General features: G+C 25.7%; 1 protein-coding gene across 8 annotated transcripts in view; it reads right to left on the bottom strand.

The window, feature by feature from the left end:
• The window catches only part of LOC112685432 (cordon-bleu protein-like 1), a 98,725-nt gene that overhangs the window by 6,324 nt on the left and 69,971 nt on the right, over positions 1–22,430 (bottom strand). For 4 of the 8 annotated variants that reach the window (XM_025557313.1, XM_025557364.1, XM_025557330.1 and 1 more), the window contains 4 exons: positions 16,582–16,626; positions 4,202–4,324; positions 1,189–1,310; positions 16–140 (listed from right to left, as the gene is read on the bottom strand). In XM_025557313.1, the coding sequence (XP_025413098.1) occupies positions 16–140; positions 1,189–1,310; positions 4,202–4,324; positions 16,582–16,626 (415 nt within the window). Of the gene's footprint in view, positions 1–15; positions 141–1,188; positions 1,311–4,201; positions 4,325–11,961; positions 12,144–16,581; positions 16,627–22,430 lie in introns of all 8 variants that reach the window. The other 4 variants (XM_025557340.1, XM_025557353.1, XM_025557322.1 and 1 more) reach the window with 2 other exon arrangements.

Raw genomic sequence — 22,430 nt, 5'->3', positions numbered from 1 at the left:
AAAAATATTCTGTACCTGAAGGCGAAAAGTTTGTTCGAATGGTTTCGTTATGCATTTGATAATAGATGACTGGCTTTGATACCTGCCGTTCTTATTCAAGTTTTTAGGAACGATGTTCACTGTCCATGTATCAAGGGCACCTGTGAAAGAGAGGGAGAACTTCCGATTAAAATGTGTCAAAGGTCAAACAATGCAATTTATGAAATATATTGCAATTTTCCGATGGTGTTACATTATTAATCATAAACAGTCTAATAATATAACGCATTTAAACAATACGTGAATAATTAATTTGGATTTGCCAAAAATACATTTTAAAAGTTACTAATTTAAAAGTTAAATCTTAAATTTATTTCTTAAATATTCTAATAAATAAGTATTCAACATTTATACAAAGTTTAACATTAAAATAAAATATTTTTACGTATTATAAGTATTATAATGTATTATTTATGTATTATAAAATCCTTTATTTTAAAATTATTTCAAATATACAATAATGTAAGATTTAAAACGTCAAAATAGGAATTCAAAAATTAATTAAATATCACACATATTGAAATTAAATAAATAGGACTTAACTTTTTTTAAATAATAGTTTATGATAATAAATAGAACTGTAAAGTATTTTAATTAATTTTAGTACTAAGCATTTTTTTAATAATTAAAAAATAATTTAGTAAAATTAAAATAATTTTAAATTGGTTTATTTTAAAATTATTTTATAGCTTTCATAATTTACAGTGGATGATTTTAGTATAAAATAGTTAAAAAAAATGTAATCGGTTTTTTTCCACTTTAATAAAAAGTTTGCATTCAATAAGTAAGAAACAATATAGTTAAAAAATATAGACACTTTCGTACTGTCAATAAAATCTTATTTAAAACTATTTCAGCTTTTAATTGATAACATTATGAAAGCTTATTTATATTTTCTCAGTCATTATCAATTAATCAAAGCATAATTGTATTTGCATGTCATTCAGTATATGTCAGATAGTTGTCAAATCATAATACAGAGGTAGTTGAAGGTACCAACAAACTAGACCGATAAATGTATATATATTTTCATATATTGTCACGAATACCAATTTATTTGTAACCAAATGTATTTGTGCACAATATTAACAACTGTAGTCGGTTTACCAGCAATTCTGAAAATATCTCGAACAAAATATGATTGCTTACCAATAGGAGTGCTAGGTTTATATGGTAGAATTCCACGGTCACCAATAGCATGTATTGCATGATTACCAGGCGATAGTTTGTGGGCAGTAGTGATTTGTACAAGCAAGTCCATCATTGGCGTGCTAAAAACAAAACGAAAAGAAAAAACAATGTATAATTATTTCTGTAAATTAGATTGATTGTTTTCCCTCTTAGCAAATTCTTTGTTTCAGTCCATTCCCCAATGCGAAACCCAATGACCTGTAACAATACATCTCTACCAACATGTGCATATACTATAAGAATCTGCATAGGTACATCCGCATTGTGTTCAACAGTACGGCCGTTGGCAGTGACACACTCTTCTGTCAATTAACATTTTCGCCAGGACAATGGGTTTCAAATTTGATTATAGTTTTTTTCGTGTAGAAAGCCCCCGTCATTATTACTAGGTTCTAGAGATTTTTATTTTTTTCTGACAAAAATACCGTACAAATATATTGGAAGTATTTATAATTTATAAACGCTAATATTTTTGCTTACTAATAAATTATCAAAAGTCTATTTTAGATTTTCTGTTAATAATGGGGTTTTTTTTTATTATTATTTCAACGAATTAGTATTTACAATTTAAAATAAATTATGAATGGTCTTTTAATTTGAGCCGAAGTAAAATCGTTACTCAACATTTTGTGTTCCTTAAGACTGCTTAGTTTTATTTAAATGAATTTTAAAGCTGTTATAGTTGTTACTAATTTTGCATGCTATTCACTATATATTTTTTTTATGTACCTAAATTATTATTCTAAAAATGATTTCATAAGGTTAAAGTATGATATTGCATTAAACAGAAGGTAAAATATCATAAATACTAGCTGTTTGCAAACTGTTTTATGTAGAAAGAACAGCGGGTTCAAAGATTAATAAAATATAAATACCAATTAACTTTCAAAATAATTAAATTACAATTATATTATGAAATATTTAATGACACCATTAAGGCAATAATTCATATTATTCGCGTAAACGTGCAAAACAAAATTATAATAATTATAAACAATATTTATTAATAAGTATTTTTAATTTCTTTAATTCAACAAATCATTAGAACATTTAATTTCAGATAATTATGTTGTATTTTTAGTATATATTAGATAGTATACACATTTAAATTTTTGTTCTTGCAAAATACAAATCTATGGATATAAATATTTAAGAAACAAGTTCTAAAAAAATGTTATTACAAAATGTCCCAAGTTTTTATAAAATGACTACATTTTAAATTATAGAAAAAAATTATTTCTCATAATTTATAACTATCAATTTTTACTAAAATAACAAGTTAAAATAGAAAGCTATTAGTATACAATTATTGATTTAATGATTTTATTTCTAAGCTAAAAATGTATAGATATGTACCTACAAATAAAAATCATTTATGGTTTTCATTATTTTTATATTTTGTGTACTTGCATACTGCATTTGTACAGTATATGTATTTTTATTATAATATAAACTAATTTAATTTGAGAAATTATAAATATTTGTTCGTACTACTTTTTTTATTAAATAGGTAATGGATGGATTTTAAAATATTTGGGTAATGTATATCATTATAATAACATTCCATACCACAAAAAAAAAAAAAAATAATACCCAATTGTACAATTACAAAAAGTGAAAAGTATACTAATGGTTAAATTGGATTACATATGACTCGAAGATATATTTAATATAATTAGGGCATTTTTAAAAACCTTTTAATTTTATTTATGACAAAATTATAATGAAACATTTTAGTAAAAAATACATAAGAATATGGTCGATTATTTGAATGTCCACTGAAAAAGTATTCTTCAACTTTTTATATGTAAAAAATCTACAAGAATATTAATATATGAACTAAAAAAATGTATTTTAATTTGTTATTCCGTATAATAATTTTTAAAAAAATAAAATATATACTATATACGTGAAAAGAATCAACTTTATTTTCATAACTCATGATGTTAACAATTAGCCATAACAGATGGGTGTGTTCAAGGCTGGATTATTGAGCCCCGGGGCTGAAGTTTTATATGGGCCCTTTTGACAAAACATGCTTTACAAAGATGCTCACTACGCTCACAGAACGATACATTTTTTTTAACTATTTCACAAATTGTCATTTGCATTATAAAATTATAATATTAATAGTTATGTACAATTTATGTCTGTAAAACTACTAATTTTAGTATGATAAAAAAATGTGTATTGGCTTAAAATTGTTTGAGCTCCTTTCACTTGGGTACTCGAGAGGGCCCCGGGGCTACTGCCCCGGCTAGAACCCCCTTAATCCGGCGTTGGGTGTATTTATTTATTCTTATTAGTAATTTTTGATGATTTATTTGTTTTGATTATCTTGAATTAATATAATGTTTTTTAAGAGGTGTAAGAATGTGTTGTTATCAATAATGTATTTATATTAAAAACCATGCTAGACTATGTTTACAATACATTAAATATAAATCGATATTGTGATTTTATTAAATAAGATTAAGAATAAATTACTCAATAATATAATAAGAAAATATCCCATGAAGTTCATTTTTTTAGTAGATAGCTTGAGAATATTTTATTGAAAATGGTTTACGTTTTACAAAACTAAAATAATTAGTTAATAAAGCGTTTGTATTGTTTTTTATTGATTTTATGCAATTTAATTTGAGATGAGATTACAGTTTATCCACGAAAATCCTAGAGTAAAATGTTTAATTAATCAGTACAAAGTAACGAAACATTCTTCATTTAACAGCTTGAATACCTACTAAATCTAAACGTCTGCAAAATTACTATAACTCAATCCAATTATATGATAATTGATAATACTGTTTGCATTGAAAATATTTATTTAATTTTGCATACTCATAGTAAATTTAAATGAACGTTCGATAAAAAAAGTGAGAAAATCTTGGTCATTCATTTGAAAACAATACTGATCGTGTACCAGCAATATAACAGTACTACACACCGTAAAATTTCAATAGATACTGACCTTCTCTCGACACTCATCTTGATCACGGAACCGTTAGGTAGAATCACATTTAGATCCATTGCCCCAGACAACATGTCGGGAGGCGTGTCTTCCGTCACCGGCATCTGCAAGGACATCGTTTGTCTGGAAAAACAAAATATACCAAACACACATGAGTATTATTATTATTATTGTTGAATTAAGTTTCACGTATGTTGAGGAGATACCTATATGATACACATCTCAGTCTAAAAGTTTCTAAAAAACAAACGATTCTTTCTTATATGGAATACTTTGAACAATCACATTCACTTACAAAGAGACGTAGACATTATTTAATAATTACAGCTTTGTTTATAATAACCAGTATCCTTATAAATTGCATTTGTTGCGAAAAATTAAAATTTATAATAATATGTTTTAAGTTGTATAATTTTTTTTTAAAAAAAATTGCATATACAATAAAAATATTGTACATACACAATGTATATATAACAATATATAATAATATTATTTTAAATAAACATTTTAATCGTGTAGATAACGAAAATAAATGGTGATTTAGCTGTCTATAATTAATTAATTAATTAATTAGGACAATTAGTATTTAAAATAATTCACAGTATACAAGTTTTTCATTGGCTATCTAATCTTATGACAAATTATTTTCCATAAGCACTGGTTAAAATTTGTATAGAACAACAACTATGAACGGGTATTTTAAACAAAATAAACACAACACACAGGATTAAACGTACCGTGCACAATTTTATTGGTCTATGAACAGTGTACACGTACATCTCGTATAATTTTATTTAATTATAGTATATTATTATACAACACAATGTATGGTAAAAACTATGGACATTTTGTTATAGAAATATTGACAGCTATACTGGATTTCACAGTTGTTATTGGTTTGTCGCTTGAAGAACTTCATTATGATTAAACTGTATAAGTCGAAGAATGTACACAAGGTATAATTACGGGGAGTACACATGTGTGTATTTTTTCGGAATTGTCGTCAACGTTTTTTTTTTTTTTTATTTTTTATTTTTTTTTTTTTTTTTAGGTACATTAGCAACACGAAGAAATTGTAGACGCTAACAAGTATGACTAGAGTGCCTTTTTTTCCTTCGAAATATTTTCAACTGTATTTTTTTCGCTCCATTTTGATATTATGCGTAAACCTTTCTAAAGCCCGTTAACCAAAAAATGATGTAGTTATTTACCGTTTTACGTAAATCTTTAAGAATGTGTCCAGACTATTTGAAAATTATATAGTTATTTTTCCTTTAGTCTTGTCTAGCAATTACAAAGCTATTTCAAAATAAAATAAAGATTTCTATTTCCTTCATAATTCTTTAATAACGACTTTCGTCGTTAAATTTCTAATCACATTTAGACAGGGAAATTATACGAATTCAGAATTAAAAATAAAATGAATTACTTGCTGCGTCATTGAATACGAGAATGCATAAACGAGTAAAGCATAATTCAAATAATTAACTCGAAAATAGTTATGAGTTATGAACTTGATATTAACACAATACCGAACTTCTAAGTTATACTATAGCAATAACTTGAATCGTTAATACGATTTGCAGTGTACAGACGAATTACTTAACTCAAGTAAACTAAACGGTTTGTTAATTAATCGAAAATACATTACGCCATAAGTAGTACAGAAAAATAAAATTAATATAAACAGTTAAAAGTCTTGGTCCAAAGAGTTATTTTAACTTCAAAAATATACAAGGTAAATATATACGTAAAAAAAAGTTAAACGGGAACGCACTAACAGATTTCTGCATATATTTTACATATTCTTACAACTGATCTGCACATACTATAATATTGTAAATAAGAAAGAAATAATTCTTGTACATAAGTAACAAGTTAACCTAATTTTGTTAATACCTACTCGTATATACCAATATAAATTCTTCCAATAATCTTAGAAAATTTGGATAGTTGATCATGTTCTATAGAGGACAGCAAATTTAAGCTATAATTTTGATTCTATAAGTCGGATCAGATTTCAGTAAACCGGTATTTTTTTTTTTTTTTACTTCTCAATCACCTCTAAATAAATTGATTATTTTTGGGATCAACGAACTAAAATGTCTATAATATATGAGTTGCATGGAAGTTTAATATGCTCAGATTGTGTGTAAGTATGGTTCCGGTTACGGTTTCATCCGGATTTTGACCTACCACGCAAACAGTATGAGGATAAGAGTTCACGAAACGCTACCGGTACTTCTTGACCTTCGGATGAACGCTGTACAGTCACCGTTGCTACCAACACATTTAAGTAGATACATATGTTTTATTATATTTGCCACGAGTTCACCAAACTTACACAAGGGTCGTTGAATTCGCTAATTTTGATTTTTCTGTTCTTTTTGTTCTCTAAGTTTTTACAATGATTTTGTTTAAGTTGAAAAACGTATTTTTATTCATTATCGTAAACATTAATAACTCTCGTACTTGGGCATGGGTGCATGACAGTTTGCGATTTATGAGAACAATTTTATCTATTGATACGCCATAGGCGGATAGTTCTATAGAAATACCGATGACACACTTATTTTATACCTACTACCGCGATGTACATTTATAAATACATGGCATTTTACCTGCGAATTGTAATAGCCCTTGAGCCGTACAATGAAGATCGTACGTACATCCACAAAAGAACTAAAAGAGAGACACATTTTCTTCAAGATAATACCGTCAAAATAACATTAACTTTATGAGAAATTGTATTGGTTCTCCTTGCATTTTCACGTTGTAAGCGTTCTGGTACTATACAATATTGGTCGACAAAGTTTAATCGCTCAGAAATTATTTTTACATACCAATCGAAATAATATATGTATAATTTAGTATTTTTATAATTATATTAATATACCTAATAATATTTTCATCGCTTAAATACTTTTTGACATCCATATTCACAACGTTCTACGACGCAATCCTTTACAATTATTTAATCTAATATCACTTTTACTTATTACTTTCTTGTTACATTTAAAGTATATTTATACTTGACAATAAATATTATATTAAACTGATAAACAATATAATACAATAAAATCTCAAAATGAACTTTATAACAATGATGGTAAACTATTGCAGTTACCTCCGAAATAGATTAGTTTGTTTTGCATAATAATACCTGAAGATAGATGTCAATGTACTTATGGTAGCATACACACATCTCTGCTAATAATTTTTTATAGATTTTTTTAATTTTTCATTATTTCTTAAACAGGTATTTTTGTACAGTGATCTTTTTTTTTTTTTTTTTTGAACGTACACACAAGTTGATAAATTATCTACAAATATTTTAGATGTTTTGTTAAGTTTTTGCACTTTAATTACAAAACAAAAAGTTTTAAATTTATCACGCTAACCATCAAGCATTTAAAATTTCAATGAATATATATTATATTTCTTTTTGACGATACAAAATTAGGCATAAAAAATTATAGTAAATACATTTTTTAAATATTTGTCAGTTAGTCATAGTTCGTTATTTTTTTTAAAAAACTGTACATAGTATTTTTTTTTTAATTTAGATACGTCTTAAAGGATTTATTTAAAAGCTATTGTTTATTAAATACCTTATTATAAGCGTACATTCAACTTTTAAAATGAAAAGCATTTTAATTTTTTTGTTTTTTTTAGATCCTACGCATATTATTCTGAAAAATGAAGTTGTTCGGTATTGGAAAATAGTATACTGCAGACAAATAGATACTTAACTCTAATTTTAATTGATTTAAAAAAATACAAAATGCTACCTTATATATTTATTTGATTATTTAAAAAAAAAAAAACTATAGGTTTTGTATTACATGTTACAAATATAGCTTTATTCGTGATATAATAAGCTAGGTAATATGTCAACAGTCGTATGTTAGTCTTATGTTGTGCAAATATAGAGCTAATTTTTCACAACTTCTCATTGGTTTACTTATTATCATGACTTCAAACTCTTTTAGCGGTAACCGAATATCTCGTTTTTATCAACATTTTTTTAGCAAATATATTTACTTATTAAATTAGTGTTGATCCTAATTTTTTATGCTTTTAATCTAATCTGTGTTAATAATGTTATTAAATAAATATTGTTATTTTCAATAAGTAAATTTTCTACAATTTACAATATAAAATAGTTAATTACTTATAGGTTCATGGAATCATGTTTAACAATAGTTTGACGAGTAATTAGAGTATCACAATAATATAATATACAACCAATGAAAACCGGCGAAAGTCCAACGTCATATTGCACTATTTAAGGCGACCGGGAATGTATGCGTATCCTAACTGTGTATCATACCTAGTTTATTACATCATGGTTTTATCTAGTTAATACTTAGGTAAGCTATTCTACATTAAAAATTAAAACATTTACTGTTTTATATTTTCAGTTATGTTGGCACTTTGACTACTATACGTTAAAGTGAGCTATAATTTTTTCTACATGTTATAATAAGCTTACTATTTTATAATAAATTTAATAATAAAGCTATACTAAATAAATAATAAAGCTATATATTTTGTCCGTCATACATAAATTTTATTTATAATTACATTTTCAATAGGTATATATTATATTTTTATCGTTCTATGCAAACAAAACGAACTTTTAATTGTCGATATTATATTCTATAATATCCTAGTAAGGTAGTTGAAAATTAATAATTACATTTAAATGTAGAATTATATTCAATATATTATGTGTTAATATGGTTCTATCATGTTATAGTATATATGCGATCGTATATAAAAAATAATGTGGTGTTCGATTTCTCTATTTAATTAACATTGAATTGTTTGAGTGTAACATTTCATGATACGCAATTGCGAGTATATACCATATACTGGTATAAATAATACTGGATCTGAACCATTATAGTGTCCACGGTAATTTTAGTTGTTGTTTTGTATGTTACTTTAGTATTGCTTATATTGGATGTTGGATATTTTAATAAAGTCTCCCTAGGGAACCCCTTCATGGACACACGTACCAGTCACGATTTCAATACCGTAATGAAGATTTATTCAAGTTTCCCTGGACGCGTATCACTATGTTCTGTATAAACTAGCTTAGGGGATATCATTAATTTAAAATTAAACGTAATGTCGTATGAATATTTTGAAAATTGTAGTAAGTTTGCATAAGACCTACACCGGTCGGCGGATACGGAATACGTTCAGTAAAAAAATCGATTCTTTTTAAAAATATTCAACAGCCTTTATTTATAACAAAGTTTTATGCCAAACAGTATATTGCTCTATAATAATGAATTTATTAAATTTATCCCCTTGAATGGCCTCCGTTTAGTTGAACTTGTGCTTGTGCGTGTCTGTTTTGGTTTTTTATACGAAACAATGACTGGTATAGTAATTAGTTAGTGATTAAAATGTGCTGACATAATTGAATTCCTCATTATATAGTATAATAATTGTTGAAATGTTAATATTGATGAGTATACGTCCTCCGAAATTGTATAGGTACTAAATATACGAGTAAACATACGTAGTTGTTTACTGTTAATAATGTATGTGCATTAGAATAAAACAGTCACGTAAGGTAATAATGTATAATGTACACTGCAGCGTGATATGCAAGGACATTTTGAAGCAAATACAAACAGCCTCACGCATGTTAAATTCGTGATTTTCAGAGATATTTTGCTTATTTTTATATTACGACATTAATCAAATAATTATTCCACATCAATGAAAATATTTTTCAATTTATATCCATGAACTCGTATATTAATATTAATATTTTATATTTATGTAATGCCAGATTCGTGAAATTATCGATTTCATGAAATCAATGATTCTGTAATCAAATACACAAATTCGACAATTTGGCTGCCACAAATGTATGGATTAAATAACATTTCAATGCCAATTTAATGAGTAAGTTAAAATATAATTGTTAATTTTATGAAATAAGCAACATATTAGATGACGTAGCGCCGTTATATTTATACATATTGCAGTCATTACCTCTCCGATATATATATATATATAGTGTAACTGTATATCAATGTACAATACGCGACAAATAGTAGTGCAGTTTAATGATTTATATTATTTGATTAATAATTAATAATTTTTGAAAATTGTATGAACGTTCGAACAATATACTCTTAAATTATTCATCTGAGTTGGGTCCCGAGTACTAGGGGCTAATTGCAGGTAGTGTACTAGTTGGGTACCGGATTTTTATAGGTACTACATTAGTAGGGTCCCGGATTTTATAGGCATTACATTAATTGGGTCCTGAACTATTTTAGGTATTACACTAGTTCCTGAATATTTTTTGGTAATTACTACATTATACTAACATTTTCTTTCCCATTTTAACAGACTTAGGATTGTCTATGATCTATTTAGATCACAGGTATGGTTAAATATGTTTTTATAGTTTTTTTTTTTTTGTTTTTTAGTTTCTTTTCCATTAAAATATAAATTATTAGAATTGTGTAGGTAAAAATATTAAAAATTAAGGATAAAACTACATATTATATAATATAATTATAGCTATTTAGGTAAATGAAAAAATAATAAAAATGTTAAAACCTTTTTATAATATAAATAAAAATTAATGGAAAAGAAACTAAAAAATAAAACAAAAAAAAACTATAAAAACATTTTTAACCATACCTGTGGTCTAAATAGATCATAGACAGTCCTAAGTCTATTAAAATGGGTAGGAAAATATTAATATAATATAGTACTTACCAAATAATATTCAGAAACTAGTGTATACCTAAAATAATTCAGGACCCCATTAGTGTAGTACCTATACAAATCCGGAACCCAACTAGTGTAGTACCTAAAATAATTCTGAACCCAATTAGTGTAGTAATTTTAAATTCGGGACCCAATTTGGATGCAATCAAACTATTGTAGACGTGATTAGAAATAAATAAATGATCTTTAAATCCTTTACATATATCTGTCAAACAATAATCTGGTAAACAAGTAATTCAATGAAATTCTAAATTGGTGTAGGTTATTTTATTTTTATGAAATTTCACAAAATATTTACATTGCATGTACAATTTTACAGGTACTAACCATAAGATAATGGATATAGATGTTCGGCTTAATTTTTTTTTATTATTACAATTAGTATTTGCATAATAATTTTTAAATATTTGTAATATTTGAACGATTTGTTTTATTTAATTAATTATTTAACTGTAATAATATATATATTATTAAAGCCTCATCGATTTCATAAAAAATCGGAAATTTATGAATTTAGCGAAACATCATTACTTATACATATATTACTGAAATCAATATAAAATATGATAATATATCTATCGAATTAATACGTAAATAAGTTTAATAGATGTAGTAATTAAGAAACAATATATTTAAAAAAATTATTTATATAATTTTCTCATTTATCTTATCTAACATTTTACATAAGATTTTGACGTTTTTGATCCCAACCATTCTATTAAAATTACGGGATATAATCGCGGAAACTATGTAAGTCATTGTTACACTAGTAGTTAATTATTTTTTCGAATTAAAAATACACACGTCTCGAGTTTTTTCAACTCTACTCGTTAAACTTATTTGATGGACTCACATGATGGTCAAGCATCAAAATCATGTACAAGCGTATTTAAGCAGAGTGCGTGCTTCGTTATTAAACGTTTTGTGAAGAGTATAATTTTTTTTTTTTACACATTTAAAATAAAACACCAGTAGATACAAGTTAGGCGCACCATAACACGTTTTATCTCCCGTGACTATCTATCCTCGAGGACCCAGTGACCCGTTTCTCGAACTCGTTTGCCAGGCCGCGCCCCAACTGCACCGTCGAGGCTCGTCCGTAAGGATTTACGTTGAGAATTCGTTCCCAGACCGGCTGAATGCGGTTAAGGGGCCGCATCCAATTGACCACGGCCTAAACAGAATGTTGCATTCAATATATACAAATAGAAATACAATAAATATGTGTACATACACGAATGAGTACTAACGTTTAAAGATAATATATTCTGAACAGTAAGATTGGAATTTTCATTTCCAAATGTTATCACACATTTATTATAATGTGCGTCAATACCGATTCATTTTGAGAAAACAAATAGTAGTTAATGGACAAAAATTATATCTTAAAACCATAGATATATTGTATAAGGTTGTTAGGTTGTAAGGTTTGGTAAAAACAGAATACAATATTGGAAATACTTTTTTTTATTTTCTACGGCTCATATAACCATATAAAGTATATGCAATTTTATGTTTCAAATACATTCTAAGGAATTTATTTCTTATATTTGTAAAGAAATATACAACCTGGGAACATAATTTATATTGACTTAGGTGCTACGTGACGTCACTTCATTGTCACGTTAGATACCTTAAATTTTTATTAGAAACATACAACTCAGTGAACTATAAGTTTCTCTAGGTATAGTTTAATCAATAAATTAATTTGAGATAAGAATATAGTTGTCAAATAATTAATGATTATGGCCGTTAAACATTTTAATACAGTAAAAAAATAGAAAAAACACTATTCATCGCTAAGATTACAAACCATGACGAAATTATTCGATTAAAAATAAGCATAAAAACAATTTTATGACAAACATAACACTTTAAGTCTATACGAAATCAAAAATAGTATGCATGACAGTTTTGGTAATTATTATAATTTAATATCTTTATATGTGGCACTTTCCCTTTAATTAACATAGCGTGGACTAGGTGATTTCGCAATGTCCCGTCCATCAATGGAAACCGATTTATGCGAAAGCATCCTAAACATAAATAATCATATGGTATATGAATGAATAGAGCGAACCATGTTATTAAAGTATAATTTCAGACATATGTGTACGATACAATATTATAATTTAAATCATATTCACGTTTTAGAATGGCAACTTTTATTCTGCAAACGAAAGAGCGTGATGAGATTTGGTTCATGGACTAGGCATTTAAAATAAATCCTTACCATTAATATGATAAAAATAAAAATTTAAATTTAAAATTAAAACAAATCGGTAGATTATGATTTAAATTGAAACTCGTCGAAAACGAGCGTGTTAGGGATTTGGTGACCCGGGTACGATTTTAAGTTCAATTCAAAATAATATGTTTTTAAAATTTTTGAGTAAAATTTCATATTATTTAATATTTTATTTTCATAAAGGTTCCGATGATTGGTATTAGTTATTTTTATTTTCATTAGAACAACTGAGTACAAACAATACAAATATTAACAATAACGTTTTACTACACATAAATATATACTTAGAATGACGATGAGAGATGAGAAATTTTATTAAATTAGAGTTTTGATAGTAAATTTCAGTATTTCTTGTTTATTTCTCAATGGTTGTCAAGCATTAACTTATTTATGTATTTTTAACTGCAATTTCAGTAGAATTCAATTTTATAGGAGTTTGCGAATTTTTTTCGACGAAGGTCAATATTAGTGTATAAATATAGATGTTGTTCCAAAAAATGTCAACATTTTTTTCCTGTCTTCAGTTTCTTTAATTACTTGTTGTGATTTAACTCGCATTACTTTTCTTTTTATTCCCTATGCGAATACTCAATCTCGTACTCTATTCTCTTCTCTTTTCATATGATGTATACTCTCATTATTACGGAGAACTCCGGGTCTACTTTCTCTCCTCATTGTACGAACCAGTTTTATTGTTTACTATATGCCTATAAATATATATTTTTTTTCATTTAAAAATGTTGAGTCCTTATCATATGACTACCGGCATTAACACGCCTATACGTACCAGTACCAACGACAGCTAAATTTTTATCGAATTTCACTAGGAAGTATAACTTTATCGTCTTTAACATGCAATTCGCACGTTATTTGCCTTGTGACTATGATGCGTTCACAAATATGTACTACACAGCGTACATGCTCTGATTGGCCAAATAGCAAAAAAATTATATAAATAAATAGAAATAAAACATGCACAGCACGCGAGAGATTGTTTGGCGCAAGTACTAATTGATTGACAAAGGGAGCTAAGTCGTTAGTGATGTGATTAAAGAAAAAAGTATTATACGTATACGATTTCCGACCCAGAAAACGGTTAGTTGAACACGCACGAAAGAAACGCATTTGATTATCCATGAAAGATGTTTCTATACCATGATATATGTCGGTACAGTTTCAGCATAAGCTTATGAAACTACTAAATTGGGCAACAGATGGACGAATTTCGATACACATAATGAACGTAAAATCTTATAATGATAATTGTATTATTTACTAAACGTCTGAACTGTTAACATTTCTATAAATACAAAATATTTATAATGAATGAAGATATGAGAATAATTTACAATCAAATGACAATACAACAGTTTTCAACAATAAAAGTATTATAAATAACGAAAAAAAAATTAATGGTTATAATAATTATAAATAATTATTATTTATTGGATGTTTTTTTAATTAAATGCGAAGGATGGGAAGGCCATACATTGTAGATACATTCGTTACAATATGATTTTTAGTAATTAATGTTTTAAAGTCTGGCTGATTCGTTACAATTTCACTATAGGAATTTTATTTTTTGACTCATTGGACTATGGAAATTTCGTTTTTTTCAATACTTTCACAGAATATTAGTAATCGGGAATTCATCATGATTCATTGTATTAGGTCCTATAATTGAAAAGAGTATCGATAGCAACCGTGAACTCTGGAAGGTCACGATATTGTCATGATCAGAAATGGAGTATATAAGCATATAGTATAAATGGCTTATAACAAAATAATTTACATTTTTTGTAACAATATTTTAAACTTAGGTATGTTGATAATACGCCTAAGATAATGATAATAATAATAATATGTATCGATAAATTTATTATAGTTATTAATTATACCAAAGTTGCAGAAATAGCGAAGTAAATAGCTACATTAAATTAAATAAATATACGCAACACACCGTTGAAATTAACATATTTAAAATGTAAAGTATTTGAGTTGTAATTAATAAAGTGTGAACGAATGCAGATATAAATATGACTATAGAGATAATTTATCGTAAATAACCAACATAAATGAGCTGTTAAATAGAAACAAGGCTTTGATTGGCTGTTTTTTTTTATTGCAAATAAATCATCACACCAATAAAACTCATAATGTTTACATTTATATGATTATAATAATATAAATAAAAAGAAGGATGAAGTTAAGCAATTTTAAACAAGAAATTATTAATTTGAATGTAATTAAATAAAAATAAAAATGTCTATACATTATTGTAATTTGACTAATAATTAAATATTATGCATTTAAAAGTTTTTAAAAGTCGAACCTCTTAGATCTTCTTAATTTTTAGTTATCAAATGTCTAACAAAGTTGGCCGTATACGTATAAGATAGATGTATAATTTAAAAATCATCAAAAAAAATGGCGATGATGTAATGTTCACGTTAAATTATTTGAAATAATTTTAATATTTATATTAATCCGGCAGTAGAAATGGACGGTTTACCAAGGTTGAACTGTATATTTGTTTTTTACATTAGCCACCAAAATCTATAGTTAATTTAATCCGGTAAAATCAGCGTTGACGTTTTCAATTTTAACGTATATAGAATTATTATTACATCACAATATCCGTAAAGATTTGACATTAGTTGTATATTGATCTACTGAACTAGCGGTATACGTAGTTTAGGCGCTATATAACTATTATTATTATAATTTTGATTTTTTTTTGTCTTACTGCACATGCTGGTCACGTTCTTTTAATCTATTTTATTATGCCACTACCGTTACATAAAAAAAAAAAAAAATCGTATAAGCAGGGCGCTGGCCTGCACGCTAACCGTTTAAGGGGCGTGTCACACGGCTACACGGGCGAAACCGTCATATACTTCCGCAACGATTCTTCGGGGCTCGTCGAGCGTGACCGCAGCAATTGGATCATTTATGCTCTAAGCATGTAAAAAAAAGGTCTCAGGACCTGCTACTCAACAGAATAGCTTGGCTCTTTTTTATTTAAAGGAATATGATACACACACACACACACACACACACACATATACATAAATGAATATTGTATAGTTTAATAGTTTCGCAAAGAAGTGACTGAATTACACAAAATATGGAAAAACGAGCATTTTACACTTATTTTTTTAATGAAATTTACAATCATGATGCACCGTCAATATATAATTTCATATTTTTCAAATATTATTTTGATTTCAAATCGTTAAAGGAACTCGGTTGCGTAGACCTTTAATTAACAACAAGAATATTTAAAAATATAAAAAATTAATTAGTTAAATAATATCAGAAAATATCAGTAATAATTAATAAATGCATCAAAAATAAGTTTTACCTTAAATTTTTAACGAGCTTCAATCGATCGGCTTTCGAATGAAACCTGAAAATAAGATTATATTAATATCTAATAAAGAAAAAAGATGGGTAGCAATCGAATACAAATTTAAAACACATATACTATATGTAATAATGGTAAGATAGTTATTACACGTTATGCAAGTACTCGGAGATCGAACGTAAAAAAAAAACAGCAAACATGTTAAACGTGCAGTCATCACGTGATGGCATTTCTAAATGTCTTCAGTTGATTTTACTTGGACACGATTATTAATTATGGTACTTTTTTTTGTCGATATGATGAAAACTAAAAATGACGTCACCATAAATATTACATGTATACATATACTATTGAATTAATACGTGCAATAATTAGCATGGACCAACATAACGGGTTCCTAGAAATAAACAATCTTCTTAACCCCGGTCATCATCAATCATGCATTACAACAATGTAATATAACATTGCTATTGCATAAACGAATAAAATAGATATTGTGAATGTTCTTGATCGTATGTTTTTTATTTTCTTTTATATATATTTCTTATAACTAAAAATTACTATACATCTTCAAAAATGTATTGAGTTATTATGAATGTATTTATTATACCGGTCAAATATAATTTTAATTTTAAATTCAAAATTGTGGTCATACTTGAAATTCTAGCGATTCAACTGAAAATTTTATATGGTATTTGTGTCATCAAGTTTTTTTTTCCATAATGTTATACAATGGAAATTACATTATAATAAATATAGGTATTGGGATGTCAATTTGCAAACAATATCAGTTAATATCGAATGACATTTTTCACTTTGGTCGCAAAAAGTAATATTTTTAGTTTACAGATCCGACAGTATAATATATATGTGTGTATACAAGTATGTTATGCACAGTTTTATTTTTCTATGTTCGATAAACCTTGATTGATAAATTGATCAAATCATTATATTTCGTTTGTAATACATTATGTACATACATGTACCTACGGTATTTTATTATTACTATTATTTCATATGTTCGTAACAATAATATCTAGGTTTCTAGAACTGTATTACTTTTAATAGATCCGTTGGTCGTGTGTATCACAATGACTGGCACAGTGTACAGATCATACATGAATATACGTTCGGTGTTTCGTCGTATAATGTGTTTTATTATTATTTTTGTACGGTCATGTACTGATTTCGAGCACTCCGGCTGTGGAGCACCGATGACGCGTTTTGTTTGTCGATGTGTTAACCTTCAATAGTTGTCATATATACTCGTGTTATTCTAGTTTATTTTATTCTCACTTCTCGTTTACTATTATTGTTTTCTAATGGAAATTAGTTTTTTTTTATGTGTACGCTTTACTTAAAATTATATCCGTTGGAAAAATATTGCCATTTTTCAATAATAAAAATTAAATTAAAATATAAAGATTATACCGATATATTTTTATCAATTATTGATGTAAATCCGAATACCAATATTATATTTTACAAAATCATAATGTTTAAAGAACATTTTTTTAAGATAGAAAATTAATTAATTAAATATTTTATTTTTTACTATTAATTTTCAAAACATACTTCTACTAACATTTTAAGCACTACGATAGGATTACAAATTTTAAAAATTATATACAGTTGATTCACAATTAAGTACGCAACTTAATGGGTATGCATATTAATAAGGCAAAAAATAATCAAAACAATGCTATGAATTATGTGAAGAGTTTATTTCAATTACAACTGATAAAAGACCATGGCTATTTTATTAACCCACTATATAGGAATTTTTCATCAGAGGATTATAAAAATAGTTATAACAAGATATAAAATAATAATAATAATAAAACTTTACTCTATAGTTAGAATGTAAAGTAAAGAAATTATTTTAAATGCAGACTGTCAAAAATTTAAACAGCAAATTCACGATAAAAATCTGTGTTTACACAATATATATAATTAACAATGTTATGCTATTTCTTATCATTAATTTACATTGTAAATTTCATACTGAATTATCAAGAATCCAAAATTAATTCTTTATAATGATAATTTTAAAACAGCATTAGTGCGTTTTATAAATATAATACATTGATGCATAATTGTAAATTTGTGATACAGTTTGATAATTTAATTTTTAGAATTTCAAATTTGTTTAAATAACACAGCCATATGCAAACATGTTTGATATATTTATTCAATTATTTATGGAAATGTACAGTCTACAGAATAGACTATTTTATTAGGCCGTACTATGAGCATATATTTAATATTTGTTTACAACAAACTAGTGTTTATTTTTTACATTTTCCCCTTTAAGTTTGATTACATATGTTTATGTAATAACTAAATCTAATCCAAAATAATCTGAATTTTAATGAGATTACATAAAATAAAAGAAAGTTTAAATGTATCGCCGTAAACATATTGTCATACTTATGATGAATAGTATAATTGTTTTGGTAATGCACCAAAAGTGGGCATGAGACAATTATACCTTCTTTAAGTATATATATAAAAAAAAATGTTTACTGATAAAACGGTTTTTTTTTGTATTCAAATATGTTGAAAATGTATAGATGTGTACAAAAATTAGTTACACTAGATTTTTAAGTTTTTTTAGCTATTACTAATTCCACACAGCGCGACGGCCGTCGACCGCAGAGTAGTGTATAAATATGCTGTTTAATAACAACGAACCCAACAGGCTAGCCTAACCTTAGAATTAATAAGAATTCTGGATGGATCGTAGGAGTTAGACTAAGGTTTAGGGTTATAATTAAGTGAGTATGACAATATTGAATTATTTTTTAATTTTAATCTACACTACTGCAATTGTTTTAAATATATTTTTGGAAAATACAACTAATATTAATAGTCAATGGTTTTCATTAATGTTAATAATTGATACTGATAAGCAGTAATAATATAAAAATTGAAATAAAAAAAACAATAAAAATAGGAAATAATTACAAAGGCGCTACACATATTTATTAAGTTATAATGATTATTATTGTTTAATGTTTTTGATTCTTACTAAATTGAGTTATTTAATTATTAAGAATTGATTATATATACATTTAAAATTAATGATACTAGTCGCTTAAAATTATAGTCAATATGGAACGTAATTTAATTAGAATTTAAAATTAATATATCAGATATATTGAAAATTCAAGGAATTTATAGAAATTGAATAAAACTAAATTTTTAAGTTTGAAAAGACTCCTTATCCATACATGCGTTTATAATATAAATATATATTGATTACCTAAATATTACTTAGATCTTTATGAAATACTGCTAATAGATGAAATATCTGCCAATGTAAGTAATATTGGTACTCAAAATGCTAGTTTTCAATAAAAATGTGTTTTTCACTCTAGAGAATACAATGCCTAGAGGGTCTAAAATCCAACCTTGGAATTTATACTAAACAACTTTGTTCAAGTTATATTATTCAAATCAACTAGAATAATTCAGATTATTCTAAGAACCACTCATATTGATGTTTTTTTTGATGAAATCGTATAGTATTTTATATGAGTAGCGAAATTATGGTCAAAAGGTATTATTAATTTATTTCCATAGTTCACGAGACTGGGTCCTATTTACATAAATAAGCAATTTGCATTAACATTTCTACAATTGATTAGTATTGATATTATTGAGTTATAGATGAAATTCAAAAATAAAAACAAATAATAATAATAAAATTTCAGTAACATTTCTTTCTTACATTATAAAATATATTTAAATACTTGTCAATTTAAAAATAATGTCACTAATGAATTCTATGTTTTGTCTAACTTCACGTGTTGTTAATATTGAATCAATATCTAATTGAATCTTCTTAAATAAAAGAAAAAATAAATTGAGTGCTAAAAAATAATTAAACTAAGGTCACGTAACCTCAATATGTTTCACTAGCCAAATATAATTGAAACATTCCATATGACTTGAGTATTTTCCTAATCAATTTTTATGTGTATACGAAAATAACTCTCTACAAAGTGAAGTACATAATTTAATGTTCCGTTTATTTTTCAGGGAAATCAAACGGGTTTTCAAGAGTCGAACACTTGAAAATTAATGATTTTCTATAGTAGTTCTGGTCAAAAAATGTTTTCTTCACACTGGAAATGATCGAAACCCAAAATAGACTATAAACATTTTTAGTTATGTTTTAAACATACTTTAATTTTTTAGTTAGTACTACTATTGACTAGTTAGTAATAATATAATAAATTATCATACATATTACTGTCAAGAAAAGAAAAAAAAAATTGCCTCATAGTACTGGATTGTAATTTTTATAGCAATATTAATGCCATATTGTAACTTAGTAATTTTACATATGAAATATCGTTTTCATAAAATATGTGATGTATTTAACTCAAAATGTCTTATCAACGGCTAATAAATATAATACACAGTTACTATATATTGATGAGAATTTGTTTGGTTTTATTAAATCAAAACAATGTTGTACTTACTGTTATTTGAAAAATTATGACCAATCCGAGGACAGTTTATTGTATTTGAATAATAATTCTGAACATCTGAATAAAGCTTAATTTTCTGAAGTGTTAAATTATTATTATTATTTTAATTTCATTTTATTAGTTATGGATGAATTCAACTCCATATATCAATCAAAATCAATACAAAACGAAAAAAGTTGAATTTTCTATTACATTTGAACATAATTACAATATGATATTATAGATTAAAATATCAAATATTGGTTTATTAAATAATAGGTTCGATCGATAAATTACCATGGTTAATGTTCACTTGAAATCAAATAATGTTGGCATACTGATTTGAACCTTAAATGACTTTTAAGTTATTGGCAGACATTTTTATAAAATTATTTTAAACAACATGATTTTGAATTTTTGAATTTTAGTAAAATTTAATACCTGTTAATTATTAAATACATTATTATTCAAATACAAAATATAGAGTATATTAAATATTCTAAAACATGAGATAGGACTTAAAATTATAATATTTTATTGATTTAATATTTAATACAATTCATAAATTTAATAAATAATTTAATATTTAATATAATTCGTAAAAATAACGTATATACTTTTTTTGAATTTATAGGACATCTAATTTTTTTTTTATTAAATATTTGGAAAAAGAAAAAAATGTAAATAATACTAATATCAATACATAAATATAAAAATTAATAAGTGTAATCGAAAAAAAAAACCACTGGGATGTTGCTTTTATCACTTGTTTAACTCAAAACAAAAAAAATAATAATAAAAACCATCACATATGCTTATGTACAAAAAAAAATTATAGATATTATAATGAAAATATGTAAAAAAAATATTTGTAGATAAAATGATTTATGCATAGATATTTAAAATTACAACAAAAATTTAAATATAAATTTTATTTTTATTTATTAAAAGGGAAAATTTCTATGGAAATTTTTAAAATATAAATATCCCAAACAATAATTGTATAATTCATATATTTTATATTAGTTATTAATATAAAGTTTATGAATAAGAGAGAAAAAAAAATATGATACTTTGAAAAAAAGCTGAAAAATGAAAAGTCATCGGGTATATTCTAATGTATTAAATTCTAACATACATTAATAATTGCAACACTTTTTTTCTACACTTAGGTATAGAAACATTTATTTATAAATATTTTGTAATATAAAACGTAATGGATGAAAATTTTATATCTTCCAAACAATTATCTGTATTTGATAGGTTTCACCAAAAAATAATAATTCATATTTTTATAGATATCAAACAATGTTTAAATTCAAATGGACTATTATTGAATAATTAAGTAGAAATATTCTCTTTGTAAAT

Source organism: Sipha flava, unplaced genomic scaffold, assembly GCF_003268045.1.
Source record: "Sipha flava isolate LNK unplaced genomic scaffold, YSA_version1 107_pilon_pilon, whole genome shotgun sequence".
NCBI classification, from domain to species: Eukaryota; Metazoa; Arthropoda; class Insecta; order Hemiptera; family Aphididae; genus Sipha; species Sipha flava.
The sequence above is the reverse complement of the archived record's forward strand: the minus strand, read 5'-3'. Positions and strand labels throughout refer to the sequence as shown.